Source organism: Vicugna pacos, chromosome 2 (assembly GCF_048564905.1).
Source record: "Vicugna pacos chromosome 2, VicPac4, whole genome shotgun sequence".
Classification (NCBI taxonomy): Eukaryota; Metazoa; Chordata; class Mammalia; order Artiodactyla; family Camelidae; genus Vicugna; species Vicugna pacos.
Genome location: NC_132988.1, coordinates 92,826,953 through 92,852,679, shown reverse-complemented (window position 1 = coordinate 92,852,679; position 25,727 = coordinate 92,826,953). Strand labels below are relative to the sequence as shown.

At 32.8% G+C, this 25,727-nt stretch overlaps 1 protein-coding gene across 10 annotated transcripts in view; it reads left to right on the top strand.

Annotated features, from left to right (window-relative positions):
* Positions 1-21,775, top strand: part of N4BP2 (NEDD4 binding protein 2) — a 67,087-nt gene extending 45,312 nt beyond the window's left edge. For all 10 annotated transcript variants that reach the window (XM_072944733.1, XM_072944730.1, XM_072944760.1 and 7 more), the window contains 9 exons: positions 370-455; positions 977-1,022; positions 2,327-2,523; positions 5,316-5,434; positions 8,964-9,102; positions 11,916-12,104; positions 12,975-13,143; positions 16,934-17,057; positions 18,318-21,775. In XM_072944733.1, coding sequence (XP_072800834.1) covers positions 370-455; positions 977-1,022; positions 2,327-2,523; positions 5,316-5,434; positions 8,964-9,102; positions 11,916-12,104; positions 12,975-13,143; positions 16,934-17,057; positions 18,318-18,363 — 1,115 coding nt within the window. In that variant the 3' untranslated portion in view covers positions 18,364-21,775. The remainder of the gene's footprint in view (positions 1-369; positions 456-976; positions 1,023-2,326; positions 2,524-5,315; positions 5,435-8,963; positions 9,103-11,915; positions 12,105-12,974; positions 13,144-16,933; positions 17,058-18,317) is intronic.
* Positions 21,776-25,727: the final 3,952 nt, after the last annotated feature.

Below are 25,727 nucleotides of genomic sequence, written 5' to 3'. Positions count from 1 at the left end.
TCTTTTGGTGCTACTCCAGATATCCTTAGGGCAAGATTAATTTCTTAGAACACACTTGCTGGAAGGTCTTGAATAATGGAAATGAATATATTTCCATTTATAATAATATAAATATATATTAAATATATTTAGACTAATGGACGTGAATAACTTACATATATGAAGCATTGTATAACACTGTACATGCCAAGAAGTGTGAAAACAATGACATACTACATAAAAGTACTCCAGGAGATTTAGAACTAGATACATAGGTTGGTGATTAAAAATACAAATTAGTTTCATGATGCGTAAAGTAGTTGAATATGTTTTCTGCAAATGTATAATGAGTAATGATCATATTTTTTCCTCTTTTTTTCCCTTCACAAGGGTCCCTAACAGTTGAGGATTGTGTGGTTCATATAGATCTGAATCTGGCTAAAGTGATTCATGAGAAATGGAAAGAATCTGTAATGGTTGGTAGGCTTCATTTTATAAAGAGCCCCCTTTGTGTGCATTTTGTCACCTTTGCTCTTCAGTAAAATCTGTTATGTTATATGAAAGAGTTCTACTGAATTTAGACTTTGAGAGAGAATGAACTTCACCAGTTAATGGATTACTAAATTTTTTTTTCTCTATGCAGTGTTGTAGATCACTTCCACACTGGCCAAACTGTATGATTAAGGATGGAGCTCAATATGATTGTTGATATTTTTTTTAAAGGGAAAAAATATCATAATTAGTTTTTTCCTCCCTAGATTAAAGGCTTGCAGTGCTAATTAAATTTCAAAAACATTAAAAAAAATACAGCATAAGAGCTCTATAAGAAAAAATATATAGATATAGTTATACTTTATAATTTTTGTCTAATTTTATTAGATTTAGCAAGAACGGGTGATAGTTTTACAAGGAGAAATGATTACTAGAGAAAAATGACATACGCTTGGTTTTCTAATGCACCCTCTTTTGCCAATCCCCTGTTCTGCCTTTATGTTAGGAGCGACAAAGACAGGAAGAAGTATCCTGTGGCAAGTTAATGCAAGGTAAAAGCACATACTTTTACGTCTTACGTTCTTGTCTTGGTGTTGAAACTTGGTGTGTGTGTATGAATTTCAACTCATTTTAAATATGCTTCTACAAAATATGTTACCCAAGAATTTTGATTTGCAAAAAAAAGTTCTTTAAAAATATTTAACATTTAATATTGATATAAAATAAAGTAAAACTTAAGAAAAAAGCTCCTATAATGTTTAACTTTCAGGAGTGCTGTGGAACACACAAGGTGTGCTCTAATGCATATGTAGTCAGGGTGTTTCCTATTTATGATTTTGCTCTGAATGATAGAAAACCATTCTGGTTTGAGAACAATAAAATGTTCATGTGTTTGAGAACATCATTGAATTATTACTTGGTCATTCAAAATTTTTATTGATGTTAATATTGTTAGAGCACAGAAGTCAGCACGCTTTTTTCGGGATATCTGCCAAATTGAAAATATTTGATTCCAGAAGATTTCTTAGGTAGCACTGTCCTATATGATTAGTTCAGGGTGGCAGACCTGGTATAGCATCCTCCTTTTGTGCGTGAGTTCCTCCAGATGCCGCTCTTGTCCAGTCCATACTAGGACTCCAGATTGAAGATGGACAGAGTGAAGATCCTTAGCTTTAGTTCAGACCTATGCTCATGTTGCAGCTTCAAGAACTAAAGTTGTTTGAAAGCTAAAGGTGCCCAAAGGATATCAGAGTTATTCAGATGACAGTATTGGCTGTCTTCACTCTCCAGGAAAGCAAGTTAGTATATCAGAATGTGTTGCTATCCCTTAGAAACACTGAAATACTATACACTAAATCTTGTGATTATGAACTTCTTAGAATATTCAGTTCCTTATGTTGAATATCATTTGTTCAGTATTTATTGTGTGCCTCCAGTGGGTTACAGATTTGCAGGAATAATTGATCCTTTCAGTTCTTGGGAGTGGCTAAGAAGAGCTGACCAGAGCCGATCTAGGTAGACTCTTCTGGCTGGCTGCACCTTCCTCTGTTTACCAGTGTATGTGTACCACTTTTTCTGTGTGTTGAGGTGATATGAAAAGAGTGGGAAGTGCTGACTTGATTTACGATAATACCCAGATCATTGCTCATTTGAAATATTCTACCGTTTATACACATTTCTTGCTTGCAATTATATGAAGATATCTTCTGAAACTTCAGAGTTATGTTACATTTATAAGCTGAAAGTAAAAAATTATGTTTCCTGAGTCTCTCTGAGCTAGGTGTAACAGAATGAATATTGCCTAACTTGTACATTTATTGTTGAGGGTCTGATACTGTTGATATTGCTTTTATAGATCCTTCCCTGGTTGGGCATGTTGGTCTTGATAATCCTGAACAAAAATCATCTCAGAGAACAGGCAAAAAATTACTGAGGACTTTAGCAGCACCTGAAATGCTACCCTTATTGGATCATTGGAACACTCAAACTAAAAAAGTATCGCTCAGAGAAATAATGTCAGAAGAAATTGCCTTACAGGAAAAGCATGATTTGGTATGAGTTAGTATAAACATTAAGCCTTTGTCTCTGATTCTAGGTTGATTGTGTGTTTACTTTGTGATTTTCATTTGGTTCTACTTTTCCTTGTCTGGAATCTGTATTTTAACCTGGTCAAAGTTAATGTTAAAATTGAAAAGTGTTTTAAATATAGCTTGAAATTGGGGTTTTTTTTTTTACTTCTGGGAAATTTATTGATATTCTGTTAACAGTAAGCCAATCTGTGTTAAATCTGTTGTTTTAGATTTATTTTTGCAGGTGATTGAGCTGCATATTTCTTTTAACATTTACTTCTGTAATTTTTTAATTCTAGAAAAACAAAAAAAGTCCCTTTTGAAGATTTTATTCATAAATTAGTAATAAGAAATGACTGTCTTGCTATTAAAGAAATATCCATCTTTGAAATAAAATTTTTTAGAAAAAAAATTTGAGAAACAAGAACTTGAATTAAAAATTAAGTATTCTTCTTTTTCTAACTTTTCAGTTAAACAAATTCAAACAGAAACTTCACTTTACTTTGAACTTAATTTTTGTTCCTTATTCAGCATATCTAATTATATGAAGCCATAAGAGAATTTGGTTTCTTTTGCATTTCTTTTTCTTAGGCTTTTCTGAAATTCTGAAAATTTAGCGTTTGAGTATTTCAGAAACGAAAGGGTGAAGACCTTAGAGGTTATTTAGTCTAGTTCTCAAAGAAAAAAAGTTCTCAGATGATGATGTTAAAAAATTTTGCCCTCTCGTTTTTTTTTTTTTTAACTCATTTGATTGCTTAAAGGAGCACCTTTATATCTGGCTGAAATACATAGAATTAGGGCATAGAAAGACTGATGGTATTCCTCCACCTTGATTTTTAAATATCCCAGTTATCTTGTTAATTAAATTGGAAATATGCTACCATTTTCATCTTTGCATGTTTACATAATCTGAGGAACAGTCTCTTCAGTAGGATCTCATAATTAGTGTTGTTTCAGATCTCTCTTCAATTTATGTAATAAAGTGGAAAAATGGGTTTTCTTAAAAAAGAAGGAAAGCCTAGAATTTATGCCAAAATGGTGTGACACTTTTTGTTGAGATGCCATTTTCCATTACTGAAACTTATCTTTATGGTTCTAACCTGCCTTTTAATCTCTCAGTATAATAATGAACAAATAAATATCTTTTAATCTCTCAGTATAATAATGAACAAATAAGACTCTTTGACTTCCCAACTTAATTTTTTTTTTTCTATCAGTGATTTTTGCTTGTCTTTCTGTGGGTTGGTTAATAGAAGCTGTACTCTTTTGATCCTAAGGATATTACCTTAGGTAGAGCCTCAGTAGGAGAATTTCCCAAAGGAGAATACACTTTGAATTCTTTTTAAGCAAAGAATATATAATAAACATTAGGCATAATGTATGAATAGAAGAATTAATTGTAAAATGATTAAGGTTATGAGTTTTCCAGTTTATTGATGAGACCTTATAGTTTAGAAACTCTACTACCTAGCTGATTGCTAGTAAATCTGATCACTGAATTTTTTAGTAGGTTTGGATTATAATGTATATCTTAAATATGAAATATTTAAAATCCTGAGGTGGCATATTTCCATCACTCTTGTGATATGTGATATGTTCAGCTTTACCAGTCCTTTTTGCTGGTCAGATTGCCATCTATTGTGGTCCTTCTTTTGTTGTTCGGTGTTATAAATGGCCTAAATATGGTTAGGCTTCAAAACCAAAAACTATTCTAGGATTGTCTTAAATTGTAATTTTTATATTTTCAGAGATACCTTTGAAATTTTATAGGAAGTTATTTTTCAGACATTAGGATTTTTGGAGTAAAAAATACTACATAGTTACACCACATCAATGAATTGTCTTAGAGTTAGAAATCACTTTAAGAATGTTTGCCATAATCCTCAGTTAGAATTAAAATAGCAAATTTTAGGAAAGCTCTTTTGGTTTGGCAAGTCAAACAATCCAAATGTGACTTTGAAAAAAATAACAGTAACAATTCACATACAGTTATTTTGGCATAAATATGTTTGTGAAAAATTTTTTTAATGTGAATTTTAAGATTTTCTGTCAACCTGAATTTGAACTTATTTGTACATTGTAGTTTCTGCCCATTGAGGAGAATATGTTTTTGAGGACGTTGTTCACAGCATCACACAGTGTCCCTTTTATGAAGACCCATGGGAGAAATTTCTCTCAGGTCTCAGTACCAGAAAAAGCTGTACTTCTCCTGAGCAACTGGTTTGTTTTTATTTTATGGACACAGAATCTTTGTTTCCCCCTTTGCTTTGGCCACTGAGAAGCTCAGAACTGAATTTGTGGCCCACCTTTAGCAAATTGTACAGGATTTTGTGGCATGCATTTATATACTAATTTTACTTATTAGCTTTATCCTATACTCTTACCTTTATTTCCTCTACTCTCTGACTTCATTTATTTATATCCTGTTTATATATATATCTTTATCCTTTTGTGTATAATATGATTGAATGTGTTATGTGTGTATATTTGAGTATATATACACATGCACACATATATATGTATATGTGTGATTATATGTGTGTGTATATTAATGAGCAGCTTCGAATACTTAGCAAAAAATGGGATATAAATAAATAGTGCAAGAATACTCACGTTACTAATTTCAGCCTTTAGTCAGTGAAGAAAATCTGTGATTGCTTTTAAATTATTAGTCTTGCAGTAAAATAACCTTGCTTTGGATCAGCATAACGAGTATTGTAAATTCCATCTTAGGGGTGATTTTTGTCTTTTTGTTTGTTTGTTTGTTTGATTTAGAGAAGGGAGCCACTTACGTTTGAAAAAGATTGTGCCACTAAACTAAAGGAGAAGCAGCTCTTCAAGATATTTCCAGCCATTAACCAAAATTTTCTGGCGGACATTTTCAAGGACCACAAGTGAGTGCTAGAAGGGTTGTTTGTAGTTTCTGTTATGATACCATTTGAGAGCATATGCCATGTATTTCAATATATTATTTTTATATTTCTGATAACAAAAATAACTATAGGTATATTAAAGTATTTAAATGTAATGATGTAGAAAGTGAGAAGTTTCTGTCAGTTGAGTCACAGTCCTCCTCAATCTTTTTCTCATACACTTACATTAATGTGTGTACATACATGTGTATCTATTTGCTTTTGTGTCTGTATAGAAATATATATTTCACAAAAAATGGGTTGTGTTTTACAGTTTTGCTGTTACTTATTTTTCCTGTCCATACTTTGTCGTCGGCTTTTTTCTTTTAAAAGTCTATAGAGTATTCCGTAGTATTCTTAAGTGAAAGTACTGTAGTTTATTTAAACATGCTCTATTTATAGGCTTTTTGACTGTTAGAAAAATTGGAAACGATGTTGCACTGAGCATTCTTGAACATACGTTTTTGTGTGTGTGGGTGAATGCTGCTGTAGGCTGCTTCTCAAAAGTGAAATTGCTGGTTCAGTGTGTGCATTAAAAGTTTTTGTAGCTAATGCCAAATTTTCTTTAATAAAAGCTTTCTGTGTGTAGTATGAAGTAGAGATTTAACTTGTTTTTCTAAATGATTAACTGTATGAATAGATCATCTTTATCCATTGACATAAAATATAACACTAATATTTACTACATTCCCAAATGTACATTTTCTTTTATAGACTCTTTGATTCCATTGAGCTGTTTGTTTGGTCCTGGGTTTCCACCATCTTATTTTAATTATTGTAGTGTTATAGTGTGTTTTGATGTTTGGTATATTAGGAATGCTTCTGATTTGAGTAGTAATACATACTTTCAATCTTAATGTAGTCCTTAAATTTCAATTTTATCAAGAGTTGCTTTAAATAGATACCTTTTAAGAATTTTTTGAGAATCTAAAACAGAGTTTTTACTTTAGTTTATTAGTATATTTCATGTCAGTCACAATAATTTTTGGAATAAAAATTACCTTCAGGTTTTTTTCCTTTAATGCAGTGTAGAAACTGATTTCAGGATTTTTGTGACAGTAAATAAATGCAATTAATCTGTGATTTTCTATTCCTGTGTTATTTTTGTCAGATTTTGGTTTCAGAGTTTTATTTGGTATTAGGCTTAATAAAGGAATCTGGCAAGTATAATGCTCTGGAAAATATAAATAAATTAGTACCTTGAAGGTTCTGGGGTTGTGCCTTTTAGGAAGAAGATTTTTAGAACTTTTTACTCTCTTTAAGGTTACTGCTTTTTTCAGATGTTTGCTTTTTTTTAATGAGTCTTTTCTGGTAGTTTCTCTTCTAGAAAATCATTAATTTTACCTGGGCTTTCAAGTTTATTATTGTTAAGTTATATGTAATCTGCTGTGATAATTAAAAACATTATTTTATATTTGATCATATGCCTTTTTCCTTTCCCGATTTTTATTCTGTTCTCTTTGTTTTTGCAGCTTGGCCCTTTTAAAGAACAAGCTCTTAGTTTATTTATCAAAGTCTGTTTTATATTCTCTAATCATTTACTTTTGCTTTTGTTTTTGGTGATTCCTCTTTTTTTTTTTCTCTTAACAGAGGTACTGGGGATTGAACCCAGGACCTTGTGCATGCCAAGCACGCACTCTACCACTATAGCTATACACCCCCACCCCTTTCCTTTCTATTTTGATGGTTCCTTTCTCTTAAAATTTATTGATCTGTTTTCAACTCTTTATTTAGTTTCCTTTCAGTCTTTAATAGCAAATATATTTAAGGGTATGAATTTTTCTCTGTAAAATGTTCTTGATATATATGTAATGTTTTGATTTTGATATATAGCGTTTTCATTTTTATTATTTTTTAAATGATACCTAACTTGGTTTGATTTTCTCATTTGTTCAAGAATTTTTAATTTTCTAAATGGTTTGATGGTTTGGTGATGTGGGGAGTTTATTTTGTTTATACTGTTTATTTTGGTTTTGTTGCATTGGGGTACAAGAATGCAGCCTGGAAGAGTTCTACTTTTTGGAATTTGAGATTTTCTTTATGATCATGTGTAAATATTATATGAAAGTACTTTTGAAAAATATTCTTTGCTGATTATGCAGAGTTCTAAATATGTCACTTGATTCAAATTTTTCATGATATTATTTCAATCCAAAATTTCCCTTTTTATTTTTGCTACCTAAACTACTGTTTTCTTAGAGTTATATGTTAAAATACCCCAACGCACTGGGGGTTAGAAGTGTGGTGCTGGCATGTGGCAACTCTTTTCTGTGGGGGAACCAGGACAAGAAGGCCTGATGTGGGAAAAACCCAGAGTTGTGGTTCCCCGGGCTAGTTAAAGAGACTGAGTGAGTCCTTCCCTGGGATACCCAGAGTGATAGGTCAGTCAGGCCCCTCAGGGTAGGTATTATGGTATTAAATGATTACCTCCATTTGTCTGCCAATTGCTAGATAATCTTCTCAGTTAGCAGTAGTTCCAGCTTCATCCTGGTAAGAAGGGTAGGTTTGTTCAGTTACTGCAATATAAGCCTGTGATGTAATCTTCCTGGGCCATGTACTTCTAACAACACCTGTGGTGGAGACTGGCTTCCAGCCCTGTGAGTGGGCAAGCCAGGTTATTTTAAAGACTAGTTAGGATGTGGATAATTTCTGGTAGCTTCTGTTCCCTAGAAACCCCCATTTGTTGAGCATATGTGGGGTAGCAAGATGAGAATGCTAAAGTGGAACTGGTGGTCCTAAATGGTTCCCCTTCAACGACTGTCTTCAATAAATTGAAGAATAGCAAAATACCACACTATTTTAGGTAACTATGTATCACATTATAAAAATATTCCTTTGTGGTCAGCTCTTCATTATCTGGCCATTGGAAGAAATCATAGGCATAAATAGTCTGAAATACTGAGCAGTGTAAAATCACTTACAGTTTGCTTTGGAATGAATTTCTTTGGATATGGGGACATAAGTGTAAATTTTTGTAAGATTTCATATTCCACGTAATATAGTATCACCATGAAAATATGCCTGAATAATGTAGGGGTGGGAGGTAAGGTAGTGTTTTATTTTTTCCCTTCTGTATCTCTGCTTGGAATTTCTTTGACTAGAACCCACATGGTATAAGTAAAATGTGAAATTTAGCACAATAGAAACTGAAACCATGTGTGAATCCAATAAGGGACTTAAGTATAGCTGGTAAGATGAAAGAAAGATTTGTGGAAAATCTACCTAGAATAAAAGATAAGAAGATGGGTTAATTATCAACATGTTACTTTGTGATATGCATTTAAAAATTAGTTTTTGAGAGCCTGTAACTTGACACTTTCCCTCTTGTCATTTTTGAATCTTTGAGATATGTAATGAGCATTTAATGTTTAAATGTTTGATGTTTAAAACTTAGAAATGAGCTAGTTCTTCATATTCTTCTAAAATGTTTGAAGGATTGCTTATGTTAATGTTTCCACATAACTTTTATTTTCATTTATTGATCTTATATTTGTACTTAAACTCTCTACAGCTATTCATTAGAACACACAGTGCAATTTCTAAATTGTGTTCTTGAAGGAGACCCTGTAAAAACAGTTGTAGCGCAAGAGTTTGTTCACCAAAATGAGAATGTCACTTCTCATGCTGCACAGAAGTCTAAGGAGAAAAAGGTATAGAGCTACTTATTTTTTACAATAATGGTAAATGATCGTATATGAAAATGTAATTGGTTTGTTAGATAATTTAATGATTATTTCTTAACATTTTGTGTAGACTGGAAATTTAACTACCATAGCCTATTTGGTTTAGAATATCTGTTTGCTCAAAATAATGAATTTATACTGGTTATTTTTTTTCTTCAGTATCTTTGTGCACAACAAGCATTTAAATTTCTGTAACTTTTTCTCTGTGGATTACACAGTAGAGTATGAAACTTAATTGAATAGCAGCGGGGTGGAAATATGATGGGTCTTGGTGTATAAATATGTGGGTGTGGAAATGTTTAACCATTTGAGTAACGGCTGCCAAACATTTTCCAAAGTGGCTACGTTATTTTACGTTTCCATCAGCAGCGTGTAAGGGTTTATTACAATTTCTCCACATCCTCTCTGACACTTATCATCTGCCTTTTTGATTATAGACATCCTGGTGGGTGTGAAGTTGTTTTACGGGTCCTGGGGTTTGTTTTAATCAGGTATGGTAAGACATGCAGACATGGGAATGCCAAGAAGGAAGGCTTTTATTATACTCACAGATCCCTAGAAATATGAGGCCTGCCACCCAAAAACACATGAGGAAGCACCAGGGTCTGGGAGACAGAGGGAGTACAGGGGGAAATGTGGGCAAGAGCCTCTTTTGTGGTTTCTGTGGGAAGGAATGGGCAAGGCAGGATAATAAACAGGTGTAAGATTGGCTAATTTGAATAATTTCAGCAGGCTCAGGGGCATAGGAGCTGTCCCTAGTTTTGGGGTACCTGCTTCAGTGATTAGGGTACGTGAATGGTGACCCAGAGAGTGAGAGAGCTCCTTAAAGGAGGTGGTTGGGTGTATGGGCTCTAGGTTGCATAGTTTGCATATGTAAGGTGTGCCAACAGGCAGGTTGTTTCCTGTTTCTAGGAATTAGCTACCCCAAGATGGGGGGTGGGCACTGTGTTTCCAGGGGAGCAAGACCCCAGATGTCAGAGCATCAGAATACAGGAAATAAAAGACAGAGTTAATTCAGAAGTGCTATCTCATTGTGATTTTGATTTTATTTCCCTGATGACTGATGATGATGAGCATCTTTTCAGGTGCTTATTAGCCTTTTGTATATTTTTTTGAAGAAATGTCTCTTTATATCCATTGTCCATTAAAATTGAAAAAAAAACTGTAGTTGTATGAATTTTTTTTTATGACTTAGACTGTTTGGTTCACAAATCTTAAAATACTGTCTTTGATATCTCAGGACCTTAAGGGACCAGAGATACTAAGGGGAGTATCATAATACCCATAACATTTTGATTTATCTGTTTTGTTCAAGAAGCTAACATTTTTAAAAAACGTTTAAACGTTTCATTAGTACTACTACTTTTTCCCTTTAGCATTTAATAAAATGTACAAGTTTGTTACCATAGGGAATGGTTTTGATATTACACTACATCATGCTTTCAAGAGAATAAGTGGCACTAATTAGGTGAATTCTTAGGAAGTATGTATTTCACTTGGCCTTTGTTAGTGAAGTTAGTTACAGTAGACCACATCTCTATGAAAGAGATAAAAAATAAATCTTGGTTTTATTTTAAAAGAGAATAGCTATTTGATAAAGTATCTCTTATTATATACTGTATTTTCTTTTCTTAAAAGCAAGAATGAGAGATTTCTTCCCAGAGAACCAAATGTGATTTGCATTTTTCAGTATGAATACCAGCAGAGAGAGATTTTAAGGCTATGAAATATTTATGTTCATAGTGTTAGGCACCATGGGCTTTTCAAAAGTCATAAAAAGCATTTTTATTATCCCCTCCCTGCAAAGCCTTTGATTTTATCAGAGATGCAAACCATATAATCGTAGAATATTTAAACATTAATATGAAGGAAGTATGTGAAAGAAGCTGGTGAGAGTGACATAAGGATGCAGGTTCTGTGCAGATTCTGTGTGAGAGAGAGTCTTGTGTTCTTTCATATAATAAGCTGGGTATTTGTTGCAAAAATAAATAGACTATACATTTACAGATTTTTGACTCTGGTAATGAGTTAGGAATATGGTGATACCTTTATTTACTCTTCTGTTTTGTGGAGAACATTGAAGCTACATTGCATAATTATTATTTTCATTACCTCATGTTTTAAATTAGAGTGAGTTTAGCTTTTTTAATTTAAGGGTCCATTTTGGATAGCAACTGCTTGATGGATGATTTTTCAGAAATCTCAAAAAGTCAACACTACCTTAGTGGCTAGTTGGTAGTCAGCTGATTGAAAACTGCCCATAAACCTACTTACGATTTTTACTAACTACCAGGCATGGTCATTCCATATGCCTGTCTGTCTTTAAAAATATATATACATTATTCAATTACCTTATTAGTTGTTTTTTAAAAAAATATAAATTGAAATATGCCATCACTTCCTTCAATGACTGGCTTGACCCTTTGAATGGGTTTACAAACTAAAATTTGGAAAATATTGCATTAAATAAATGAGTTTTATTCTTTGAATATCTTATATTCTCTCTTTTGGCTTGACCTACTTACATTTTATAATTTTAGAGAAATTTTCAACATCTTCTAAGATAAGAGTGGCTAAAGAAGGGGTACCCTAATGACAAGAAAACATTAATGGTAGTCACTAAGTGCATGACTTACTGGGTAGACACTGGGATAGTTTGTCTGTTTTCTGAGAAGAAAGGTGAAAAATAGTAGAGCCCAATTTTCATATACGTTTTCTGAAGTAAAGCTTGTGTTTTTCTACTTTCTTTTATATTTTACTTACTGTGTAACATTGTACAGGTAAAGAAATTGAAAGAGACTGAAGATACACCAAACGAACCATCTTTCCAGGATTTTGAGTACCCAGAGTACGATGACTACAGGGCAGAGGCGTTCCTGCACCAGCAGAAGAGAATGGAATGCTACAGCAAGGCAAAGGAAGCCTATCGGATGGGGAAGAAGAACGTGGCCACGTTTTATGCCCAGCAGGTAAAGAGGAAAACTGATTATTTTTTCATTGTCACTTATGTCTGAATAATCTTGAAGCAGATAATACCTCATATTGTGACTAGATTCAGTTATTCTGGGAAATGTAGATTATAAAAGTGATATAAAGTATCCTAATAAGTGAGAAATGGTTCTGAGAATTTGACAGTCTACATTTTCTTTTAGTTTGGATTCTCTTATTCAGTACCACTTCTAAACAGATAGAAATTTTCTGGGGGAAAGGCAGCAGAATGTTAATATTGGCCATCTCAGAGTGGGAGTACAGAGGCCTTGTGCTTTCTATCATGTCTGAATTTTTAGTAGTTTCACTTTTATAGTCAGAAAAAGTTACATTAACATCTTTTTAGGGAAGGAAAATTTCTACCTGGGCTCACTTGGCAGGCTATTACAAGAAACCTGACTGATCTCCTTTTTTATTTTTGTGGTTCCGTATAGCTTACTTTTTTAAAAGTATCAAACTTGTATAACCTTGTCAGCAATACTAGCAAACCTTGAGGATGACTTCAGAGGTGACTAGAAGGTGTTAAGAGGGGTGAGACCCAGGATTATCAAAAGATAAATTGGTGGATTCCTTCTTGAAATGGGTGATGTTTTAAGTTTCCCTCTTGTATGATTTTTGGATCAGAGAATAAGTTAGAAATAATGACTTAGTATTTTATGGACTATGTTATTAGTCTACTGAAATTCACCTAAATTTTGTTGCATTCTTGCATAGTAGCCCATCACATTATTTAAAGTTTTAGATTTGTTCCCTTTTTGTTCTTCTTTTGTGTGGGGCACTATTTTTTTCTTCACTGTCTACTAAGTAGCAGATATCAAAAGTGCTTACTGGTGATATGTTTGTAATTAAAGGGTAGTCTCCATGAGCAGAAGATGAAAGAAGCCAATCACCTTGCTGCCGTGGAGATCTTTGAGAAAGTCAATGCCTCCCTGCTGCCACAGAATGTTTTAGACCTCCATGGGCTGCATGTGGATGAGGCTATAGAACATTTGACAACAGTTTTACAGCAGAAAACTGAAGGTAGGACTGTAGTCATGACAAATTTTCAATAGAAAATATCTTTGCTTGTATTGATATAAGAGAAAATATAAGAGCAGTTTGAATACATTATTTAAACTGGAGAAGAGAAAAACTCTTATACAGGAGTGTTATAAGAGAGTATTCTGTCTGTAGAGAATGAGGAAATCATTTACTCGATAAAAATTTAATTTTCTTCTATATTCTAGACATCAGGGATAAAATAGTGAAAAGGACACACGATCCCTGTCTTTATGGTGTTTGCCATCTAGTAGGATAGATGACAGTGAATAAATAGTTACATAAATAGTTAGCATTGTGATAAGAAAGTACAGGTTGCCATGTTTCATTTAGCATAAATTCCCAGATCCCTGCATAACCATTCTTTGCCTGCCTCTGCATTCTCATCTTGTGTTTTGCTCCTCTTTCTTTTCTGTATGTTTATCTTCACTATCATTTGTTGACCTCCACACTAAGTTAGGCTCCATATTAATAGCTTCTCATAGTACTCCTATGTATCACAGTATTTATAAAAAGCTTGTTGTATAATTGATGATTAAATGTCTGTCTTTCTGGCAAAGAATTGAGTCAGTAATGATTATTGAATCATTATTGTATATAGAACCTTTCATTTAACACTTAAAAACTTCTGAATAAATGACTGAATAAAAAGTAGGCATTCCTCTCATTTTATAGATAAAGAGACTGATGATTTTAAAAGTTTAATAAAATGGAAAATAATAAGTGCTGGTAAGGGTGTAGAGGATGGGAACCTTCATATATTGCTGGTGGGAATATTAAATGGTGCAACCATTGTGGAAAAGGTTGGTATTCCTTGAAAGGTTAAACATGACCCAGCAGTTCTGCTCCTAGGTTTGTACACAAGAGAATTGAAAACATAATTTATCCATAGCAAAGCTTGTACATGAATGTTCAAAATAACCAAAAAGTGGAAACAACCCAGATGTCTGACTAGCTGATGAATGGACAAATAAAATGTGGTATATCCATATAATGGAATATAATTCAGCCACAAAAAGGAATGAAATACTGACACATGTTACAACATGGATAAACCTTGTAAACATTATGCTGTGGGAAAGAAGCCAGATACAAACGGCCACATACATGATTTCCATTTATATGAAATGTCTAAAATAGGCAGATCTATAGAAAAAGAAAGGACATTTATGTTTGCTAGGCCTGGAAAGTAGGGGAATGGAGATTGAATGCTAACAGGCACAGAACTTCTTCTTGAGATGGTGGAATGTTTGGAGTTAGATTGTGTTGATGGCTGCACAACGTTGTAATATTGATAAATACCACTAAATTGTAAATAAAAATTACTGAATTGTACTTTTTAAAAGCATGAATTTTATGTTATGTGAATTTTATCTCAATAGAAAAAAATTATGAAAATGAAAGAGTTAAATAACTTGTGTAGGATGATACTTGGTCAGACTCAAGATACAAAGCTTTTCTGGAAGCCAAAGTCCATGTTGTGCTTGCTGCCTGTGGTAGCCTGTAGTTACTGTCAGTTACCACCAGATGGTAGTATTGTTGAACAGAAATGTCCGAGGGGGGAATCTGTGGCTCTGCCCTGGATTGCTTTTAGTTGTAAAAGGTGATTGTCAAAATTGGGGATGAATTTTTTTAAAAAAGATATCTGACCTTTTATGTGTCTTCTGATTGAAAAATACACTACCACCACCTATGAAGCTTTTTTGCCTCCAAATAACCAGAAGCAGATAAAGCCTTTAAATCTGACTACTACTTTATATGGATTTATAGGGAACAGAGGAACATGTTAAATGGCACCATGGGGATACAGTCAGGAAAATCCAAACTGTGAATATCTGGGATAAATGATCTAATTTTTTCAACAAATTGTAAAAATAAACAAAACAAAACAAAACAAAACAACAACAGCAAAAACAAACCAAAAAAAACTTAGGGATAGGGGAGAACCTTTAGATTAAGTTAAATGTATCAGTCAAATGCAATGTGTAGACTTGTTTTGACCTTGATTCAAACAAATCACTGTAAAGACAATTTTTTGAGACTACTGGAGGAAACTTTTAGCCATTTTAAGAAACATATTAAGGAACTACTTTTAATTTTGTAAGATGGTGGTGACACAGTGGTTATTATATATTTTTTTAGAGTCCTTTTTGAAATACATACTGAAATATTTACAGTTGAAATGATAAATCTGGGACATGCTTAAAAGTAAGTTAACAGTTTTTTTTTTAAATGTGATGAACAGCAGATAAATAGCTTGAAATTTGGGAACATAAGCATATACATTAATTCATTCAGTAAACATCCTTTGAACACCAACTTTGGTTGAGGCATGCAATTCAATTAGAGAACATTTTCAGAGCAGTAAGCTAACTACTGAAAGGTGAGATGCTATAAATAACTGACTTAACTGATGAGGGGAGCAGTAGAGAAGGAGCGATGAGAGCTGAATTATGGTTAAAGAGATCTAAGTTTTTTTTTTGTTTTTTAATGGAGGTACTAGGGGTTTGAACTGAGGACCTCATGCATGCTAAGCATGTGTTCTATCACTGAGCTCTACCCACCCCCCAAGGTTGGTTGGTTGGCTGTTTTTTTAACTAAACTTTTATTTGAAATATCACATTCATAAAGGACAATGCACAAATAAGAATTATGTAGTGTAAAAGATTTTTACAAAGTGAATACCTCTGTTTAGTCGTCACTCAGAGTTGAATTTTGAACAAAATATTGCTTGAAGTAATAAATATGGATTAGAATAGAAATGGAAGTCTTAAGCAAAGAAATAATTAGAAATCCAAGAACAATATATTTGCTTAAAACTTCAGGCTAAATTTTGCCCTGGAAATATGATACTTGAAAAACAATCTGTGGATCTGCTGGAGTCTTAGGGCAACTTAATGAGCAGAATATGGAATGTTTGTGTGCATATGTATTTTATGCTTAAGGTCAAAACTTGTACTGTTTATAACCGAGGAACAAGAAGCTATTAAATTCATTAAATCAACTCTTATTATTAACAGATTTTTTTTGTTGTTATGTTATTGTAGCTGTTGTTGACCTTCAGGATTTATATACTTGACTTCCACAGGCAGGAGCTGTGGTCTTTCAAGAGGCTCAGGTTCATTTGATATTTTAAAATCATCTGTTTGGAATAGTTTTCATAAGTTAACAATCGATTATCTTTAACAGTAAGACGGCAGTTCATGCTATAATGAGTGGATTTGCTAATGGCTATTCCTGAGGGTGCTATTCTATAAAGCAATAGCTTTATGCCTCATTTTACTGATAAGGGAATAGGTACAGATAGGCAGAGTATTTGTCGTTGGTCCTATTACACAGTCATTTACTGGCAGAGCTGCTAACCAGACCAAAGCTGGCTGGCTTCAGAATATTTAGTTAATCTGGTTGTTGTGAAGATTCTTTGTTAATAAGTCACTTAACGCAATGCCTGAATCATGTGTGTAATAATTGTTAGATATTATTAATATTATTGTTGTCATCATTATTTCAGAGAGAAATTCTGGTAGCACACGGACATTCTCTCCCCACAGAAGAAGTTCTACTTACGTCTGTAGGTAGATGAATTGCTATCAGGCTTCCATCCTCAAAGCGTAGATGAAACATACATTAAAAACATTCATTTGGGGGCTTTTTGAAATTGTAAATCTCTAAATCCTCATGAAAATAATCTCATGTGTTTGAGTAAAGGTTTGTTTTCTCTTAAGAATATAGGATAAATTAATTTTACCTGTTCCAATTCCTTTTGTAACAGAACTTAAGCAGAACGGTGGCAAGCCCTATCTCTCTGTGATTACGGGAAGAGGAAACCATAGCCAGGGAGGAGTTGCTCGCATCAAACCAGCCGTCATCAAATACCTCACAAGCCATAGCTTCAGGTGAGTATAGATTTCTGTGGATCATTGCAATTGCCCATATACAGATAGTAAACACGAATAATATGCTAGGAGCGGTTTGTTAAAATAGTTAACTAAATTTAACTATCTGATTTTAGACACAAATTCATGCTTAAATTATGATATAACATTCCCTGCTGGATCTGTGATGTCCAGGAAACCCAAAATGAAAGACAGATGTGTTTCTTGTTGAAGTAATCATGTGACAAAACTATCTCTATCATAAGTTTAAAATCTAAAAAAGGAAAAAAATGTAAAAGAAAATAAGTATATTTGTATTTTTTGATAATGTATTATTCAAGATATAATTAGATTATACATATTATAGTTTAAGGTTACTGTTTAATTCCTTTAAAGGGAAACATGTTTGTGGATTTTGGAAAAAATTGAGGCTTCTGCTAAAATACGGTTATAATTTGGATATAATTAAGCTTTAGTGGTAATCTCCAGTCAATTATGAATTTGTACACCTTTATAAATTAAATACCATTAATGGTCTTAGTTGACAAACATGAAACGTCCTTTTTTATTAAGAGATTATTATTTAGTAACAGCAAATGACAAGAAAAGTCCAAGAATAAAAATTTGTTGATGGATAGATTCCCTGAAGATATATATCATTATATTTCTTATTTCTGGTTTCAGTTAATGTAGCATATTTTGTTTATGCCCTGTAATTAAATACTGGCTACATTATAGAAAATGGTATATGTATTCTGAGCATGAAAACAGATGACATTTCAGAGTTATTTTTACAAAAGGAGTAGTTAGACCAGAACATTATCATATTGGGATTAATGATCTATTTTAGAGACTAGTGTTTCTTTAAATTTCGCACTGAGAGAGTTGAGAGCACTTCATGGCCTAATTAATCAGACTTACCTATCAGAAGTTTCTTCTTGGTACTGACACAGTGCATGGAAGTAATGTAATGCAGACATTGACTTGCCCTTCTTACAGCATGCTCTTCTTCATGAAGGTCAAATTCAGGGTTGAGAATTTAAAAAAATCTTAAGTTGTAATAAGCACTAAGTTAGGAGTAACCCTCAGCCTTAGACTTGTATTTATTTTGATAATAGATTAGAAGGAACATAAGTATAGATAATGGCCCTGGGTGTGACTTAACAGAGAGTACTTTGATAATAAATGTTTTTTAGCATAGGTTCTTGGAATTGATTACAGGATATATTTATCAGTTTGAAATTTTTTGTCTTTAAAATACCTCTTTTCTCATTTCTGCAGGTTCTCTGAAATTAAACCAGGGTGCTTGAAAGTCATGCTAAAGTAAAATAAATGTCCTTGATTTAAAAGTGTGAAGGTTTGTAGGTTAAAATTAGTTTTATTTGCAGTAGTCAATTTTACAGTAAACCTGTGTTTTATTAGAAATAATGTCCAATTATAAAACAGAAAAACATAATGTTTTTCAAAACTCAAGAGAAGTTTAATTTTTTACTGAATCAAATGCCAAATTTGTCTGTTACAAATAACTAAAGAGAATTTTTATTGATTACACAGTGTCTAAGAAAATTATCAGCTGCAATTTTAAAGTTTGAAATGCTCTGATTCTTTCTCAGACAGAAAATGTTACCTTTGTATTAATTGTCGTTTGACATTTAGTGAAGTCTTAAAGACTTCTATGAGAGATGTTTAAAGTGCTTTGAGGCCTGGTTCATGCCCTTCAAAGGCTTGTATGAAAAAAAGTAGTAGTAACTAAAGAAAGGAGATCTAACAAAAACACTTGAGTACTTTTTGATTTCAAAAAATACAGAAAAAATCATTTTGCCGTGTCCTACAGGAAGACGTGCTGTTGTACTTTCTTCTGCTGTGTATATAATCTTGATCTCTTACCTTTTGTTCCTTTGTTCTGTGTGTCTACATTTTCTAGGAGTAAAATTGGGGTCTGAGCTTATATTGCAGTTTTATACCTTTCATAGGCAAAAAAGTTTTCAGAGAAGGAGAAATGGTTAGATACCTACCAACTGTTACTGTCTTCTAGAATTGCTTCAAGTCTCATAGAACTGTCTTCTGTAAGTGGTATTTAAGACGGTACTAAAGAGCTATATTTTATATTTGAGGCATGTAGTTTCTAAACTGCAGTAAGTCAGAATCCTATTGACTTAAAACAAATATAGAAAACATTTTTTATATAATCATAAATTCTTACAATTGAAAAGTTTTTTACCTTTATTTTTAAAAAGAGCCAACTTTCTGAAAGGAAACTTTCATTTACTTCTGGTTTTTGGTGAGCTGAAAAGTCCTGTTAGTATGTCAGTTACAACTTCCTTACACAAGTTTAATGTGGTAAAGTATAATTTTCCAATGTAAGACACTGGTTTAAATAAATTGAACTTTGGATGCGGGGGATATTTTAAACATATATAATTTTAGCAAACAGTTGTGTTGCTTTTTGATAAGCTTAAAAAAGCATTTGGATCAGGAATTACAGGATTGAGCTGTTACTGAAAGAATCCTAAATTACAGAATGGCTTCCCAAAAGAACAAACATTTTAATGAAAATAAAACTCAGAAACACATTTTTATATATCATGAAAGCATGCTTGTAAAAGGAGTGCCACATCATTGAATTTATTCCCACAAAAATAAAAATATATGTTTATTGCTTAGAAATAGTGATTGGTATTGAAGTATTCACATTATGTTTATAGTAATTTGTTTAAAAAATGCCAGCAATTTGGCACGTTTTTTGTAATGTCTAGAAGAGTTGTATACATTAAAAATAAAGCAGTTCTTTTCAACAACTTATTATAAAACTATAGTTTTTAGTTAATGAAATAAAATATTTCTGTGTATAAATTGATATGATTTAAGAAATGTGAATAACAGTAGTAAAACCTAGAATTATTTGAGTGTGTGCTGCTGCATACTCATTTTCTATGTTTTTGTCTTTCCTCACCTAGTTAAAAAAAAACAGCTTTGAGCACTTCAACTAGACTTATTTCAATATTATTTACTATAATTATGATTAATGTGGGAGCAGTCAAAAAGAACAAGAGGTGAGGTATTTTGTGGGCAGAAAGCAAATGAAAGAAGCTGTGCTTTATACTGTATCAACTCTTAATTTTATGCTTTTTTTGATATATCTAGGGTATTCTTTCTTAATCATCATTCATAAATATAGACAAATTTTGAGTATCATAAGTGTTTTTATCAAATTGTTGAATACCAAACTGCCTCCAACACCACTACCTGGCAGAGTTTAAGCAACACATAGCTGTGAAAGAAAATTCTATAATTGCTTCCTTCTTGTTTTACCCATTTCTAATCATATATGCTGATGGGAAACAGAGTTTGGGGATTATCAGAGTTTTCTCTTCTGCCCATTTCTAAATCTTATAGATCAAAAGTAAACACAGGTTTCATGTTTGTACTGGTGTGCTTGTGCTAATACATGATTCATTAAAAATGGCTTTTTGCAGACTTATTAATATTTAAAAAAGTGTAACACTTCTGTAGTTTGGAAGGTTTTAGTAACAATTATATTCCTTCAGTAGTCTGTTACCAGGATCTACTGGGGGTAAAAAGAGAACTAATGTGCAAACCACAGGGGAAGTGGAGTTGGACCGAGGGGACTCTTAACAGTATTTTCAATCTATTCATTTCCTTACTTCAGTGTGAGAAATGGAAGCATATTGTCTTACATTTATTGGCTGTTCTTACATCTCTATTATTTTCAAGTTGAGATTTCTTCAATTTATTAGTGTTTCAATACTACTTGCAATTCTATGGCCTTTAAATATAGGACATATTGTATAGTAGAAATCCTGAGTAATATGTTAAAATGTCTTGTGTATTATAACACATTTTGAGAAGAAAAGCTAAATAATTCTGTTGGATTGTTTCCGATCCTTTTGATCTTTTTCTTTTTAAATTCAAGTGTGTTTTATGCTTAGAAAAAGAACATGTATAATAGCAAGACTGATTATTTCTGAGCTGGAAATTGGAAACTTTGAAACTCAGGAAATTGCTCTGACAATGTTTTAACTGCTCTCAATTTAAGAAAAATGACAAAATGTATAAAAACACAAAAATAAGGTGTACTGTTTTTTCCAAGTGCTTTTTCTAAGTGCTTTTCCATTGTGCAATGAGGTGGAGTTTGATAATCTTTCTGTGTAGTGGTTAAATATTGCTTATTTTTATTTACATCGTAAAGAACACAGATTTAAATGTTTATGTGGCCAAAAAAATTGTCATTTAAATCGTGAAGTAAGTTCATGTAGAATGTATGTTAATGGTGCTTATTTTTAAAATGTAATTCAAGTTTACAGTATTACTCATTGTCTCTGCAGAATTTATTAGAGAAACAAGGCTAGAATACATTTACATCCCTAAAAGCCTTTTATAACTTCACATTATATGATGACAAATTTTATTATTTACCTTAAAGTTGAGCAATTGACTTTTATGGTCCAAATGATGAACCCATTATTAACAAGTGATTGAATTAACCATGAGACTTCTCATTAAAATATATTGCAGCTGTCAGTTGGAGAATATATTATAAAATTTTCAGACAGTGTATCACAAACAAAATGTTTTTATTTGTACTGTAAAGAAAATGTAATTTTGCTGTTAACTCTGTACTTTTTTATTGAAAATGTTTTATAAGTTTGCTTTTAAAATTTCTTATGAAACCATTTGCAAATTACATACCTTAATTTAATAAAATACTTTAGTCACTGTCCAGTGTGAGGAAATCCTTCATTTGATGTGGTAGAGTTAGTGGCTTAAATATGAACATATATTTTTATGTGAAACTTTCTAATTTTAAGGGAAAAAGGTCATAAAAATTCCATTTTTCTACCACAACTTTTATTCTAGTTTAAATTATTTTGCTGTAGCAAACAGAGGTCTACATTTGAACCAGATAAATGGATTAACTAGGTTTAGCTCTTCACACCCTTGCATTTTTTAACTGTCAGAAGAATTGTGTCCCTGAAGGATTTAAGTAGTATTTTAATTAATATTAAAGACCTTAGAACTTTAGTCAGTTCCAAAGTAGAATAATTTACTTTTTCAAGAAAGACTTAAAATATTTATTCAGAAAATGTTTATTCAACACTTGTTACTAGGGATACAGAATGAGACAGAGCTTCTATCCACAGGTGTCTTATAATTATTCTCATCAGCTATTTTGTGTATAGTGATTTATAGTGTGGAATATTTTCATATACATTATTTTAAGATTCAGGAGAATCTTATTACCTAAGTGTCTTACAGAGACTTAGACTGATTTGCCTAGTTAGTGACACAGGTAAGACTTCAACCTAGGTTCTCTGACTCCTAGTATAGAGCAACTGCATCTGTCATAAGAGTAAGAATAATTACTGAAAAAGCTCTAATACCCTGTTATCCCCAGTGGAGAGAGATGTGGCTCCACAGTATATGTCTGTGAAAGTCTCAGTTATAAACCTGTCTTCCTCCTTTATCCAAGGGAAGCTGGTATTATGGGTTTTTCCACTGGCAAAGATGAAAGTTTCTTTCTGTCTTAATCTAAAATTCCAGAGATACAGAGTCCAGGACTGATGGACATGCTCATTTCCATGGAGTTTTTTGGGATCTAGGATCCTTTTAGCTCACCACTCTACCATATCCAAGATGTGGCCCTCATTTTCCTAAAGCACGGTGGGTGGCTACAGCTCCAATCTTCATAAGTACATTCTGTTGGAGAAGGACAAAGACAGGAGCAATGGGCACGTGCCAAGGATCTTTTATAGAAGAATTATGGAAGCTGCCAAAGGACACTTCCACTTACATCATATTGGCCAGAACTTAGTCACATGGTCACATCTAGCTGCAAGAGTGGCTGGGAAATTGTCTATATTTCAGACTGCCATATCATCAGCTAAACTTTGGACATTCTCTTGGAGTAAAGAGAATGGATGTTAGGGAAATGAATAGCAGTCTCTGCTACATCATTTTTGATCACTGAATGCAGATTATATGAGAATTAGTTTTTATACGTTTATTCAACAGATCTTTGTTGATGACTGCTATGTACTAGGAATAATAAAAAGAAAATCACAGTTGTATGTGTTTTTAGTTAAATATTCAAGTAATATCAGTAACCTACATGGCTAATGGAATGGGCTTCACTTGATGACTTAACTGCTAATTGGATCACTTTTGATCTAATAACTCAGTTGTGGCACCTAGATTAAGTTATTTCTAGGATACTGCTTAGCTAATATATTTGCATAGTGACGTTCTGTTTTCTTTAATTAAACATTTATTAATCACATTCATTTATAAAAAAGCTTAGTACTTGGTACAAGTGATTTAAAGCTAAGTAAACTGGAGTAGGGAGATGTAAATATGTGTATGTATTAAGAACTAGATGCTGTTTATAAAGAATTGTGGAAACACTGGGGAGAATAAGCAATTTTGGGGGGAAGGAGGTAAATTTGAATTTTTCTCTCGATTGAAATTTTTTATATGATTTTTTTGTAGGGAAAAGATTAAACACTGCAAATTTATGGCTTTTGTATATGTATAACCATACAGTTGCACCTTTCATAGATTGTGGAGCACTCTTCTGGGTAATCTTGCTTTGAATTTAAATTTTGTGAGCCATGTAAGATGGGGGCCCAGTTTAATTCGTCTGCATGTGAATATCCAGTTTTCCCAACACCATTTATTGAGGAGAGTATTCTTTTCCCCTTGAGTATTCTTGGCTCTCTTGTCAGATATAGTAGGTTTGTTTTGGGGCTCTCTGTTTTGTTCCATTGATCCCTGTGTCTGTGTTTATGATTACTGTAGCTTTGTAATATAGTTTGAAACCAGGAAGTGTGATGCCTCCAGCCTTGTTCTTCCTCAAGGTTGCTTTGGCCATTCAGGGTCTTTTGTGGTTCCATGCAAACTTTAGGGTTGTTTATTCTATTTCTGTGAAAAATGCCATTGGAATTTTGATAGGAATTGCATTGAATCTATAAATGGATTTAGATCGTATGGACATTTTAATGTTAACTGTTCTGACCCATGAACATGAGATAATCTTTTTGTTTATTTGTGTCTTCAGTTTTCTTCATCAACATCTTACAGTTTTCAGTGTACATATCTTTCACTTCCTTGGTTCAGTTTATTTGTAAGTATTTTATTGTTTTTGATGCTATTGTAAATAGGGTTATTTCCTTTTTTCTTTGTCAGATAGTTCATTATTAGTGTATAGAAACACAACTGCATTTCGTATGTTGATTTTGTATCCTGGGACTTTATCGATGTGTTTATTAGTTCTAACAGTTTTTGGTGAAATCTTTAGGATTTTCTATATAAGATCACATCATTTGCAGATAGACAGTTTAACTTCTTTCTTTCTGATTTGGATGCCTTTTATTTCTTATTCTTGCATAATTGCTCTGACTAAGACTTCCTGTACTGTGCTGAATAGGAGTAGTGAGAGTGGGCACCCTTGTCTTGATCCTGATCATAGAGGAAAAGCTTTCAATCTTTTACCATTGAGTATAATGTTAGCTGTGGGTTTGTCATATACGGCTTTTATTATGTTGAGGAATGCTCCTTCTATACCCATTTTGTTGAGTGTTCTTATCATGAAAGAATGTTGAATTTTGTCTAACACTGCATCTATTGAGGTGATCAAATGATTTTTTCATTTCATTCTGTTAATTTGGCTTATCACATTTATTGATTTATGTATGTTAAATCATCTTTGCATCCCAGAGATAAATCCCACTTGATCGTAGTGTGTGGTCTTTTTAACACACTGTTGAATTCAGTTTGGTAGTATTTTTTTGGGAATTTTTCATCTATATTCATCAGGGGTATTAGTCTGTAGTTTTTTTTTTTTTTTCCTCGTATTTTTTTCTGGCTTTGGTATCAGAGTAATGCTGGCCTCATAAAATGAGTTTGGGAGTTCCCTCCTCTTCAATTTTTTGGAAGAATTTGAGAAGAACTGGTGTTAATTCATTAAATATTTAGTAGAATTCAGCCATGAAACTTTCTGGTCCTGGACTTTTCTTTGTTGGAAAGTTTCTGATTACTGATTCAGTCTCTTTACTTATTGGTCTATTTAGATGTTCTATTTCTTTTTGATTCAGACTTGGTAGGTTGTACGTTTCTAGGAATTTATCAATTTCTTTTAGGTTGCAGTTTATCTGTTTCTTTTTGTTGGCATAGAATTGTTCATAGTAGTCTCTTATCTTTTGTATTTGCAAGGAATGTTGCCTTGGCAGAGCAAGAGACCAAAAGAAAAAAAAAAAAGAAAGAAAAAAATCTTAAAACACTTATAACCACTACTGTCCCTCACAGATTAGCAGCCCAAAGTCACATGACCTCTGTAGTCCAAAAAACTTCAATGAATTGCGTTTGAAGAGGTCCCAGCCTTAGTTGCCTGGCAGAGGCAAACACAGATCTTTTCAGGAAGAATATGCCTTTATCTTGGAGGATTAAAAACAAATTTTTTTTTTCACAAATAATTTCCAAGGAAAACAAGCAGTTTACAATAAAAAAATAACCAAGCATACAAGGAACTAATACACTCAAGAATGGTAACTATTAGAGACAAAAGAGCAGAAACAGACCTGTAAAAACTGCCTTAGTTGACAAAAGTAGGTTAAAACATAGCCATGTAAAGATATATCCTATGTTCTTAACTACCATATATGCAAAAATCCTAAC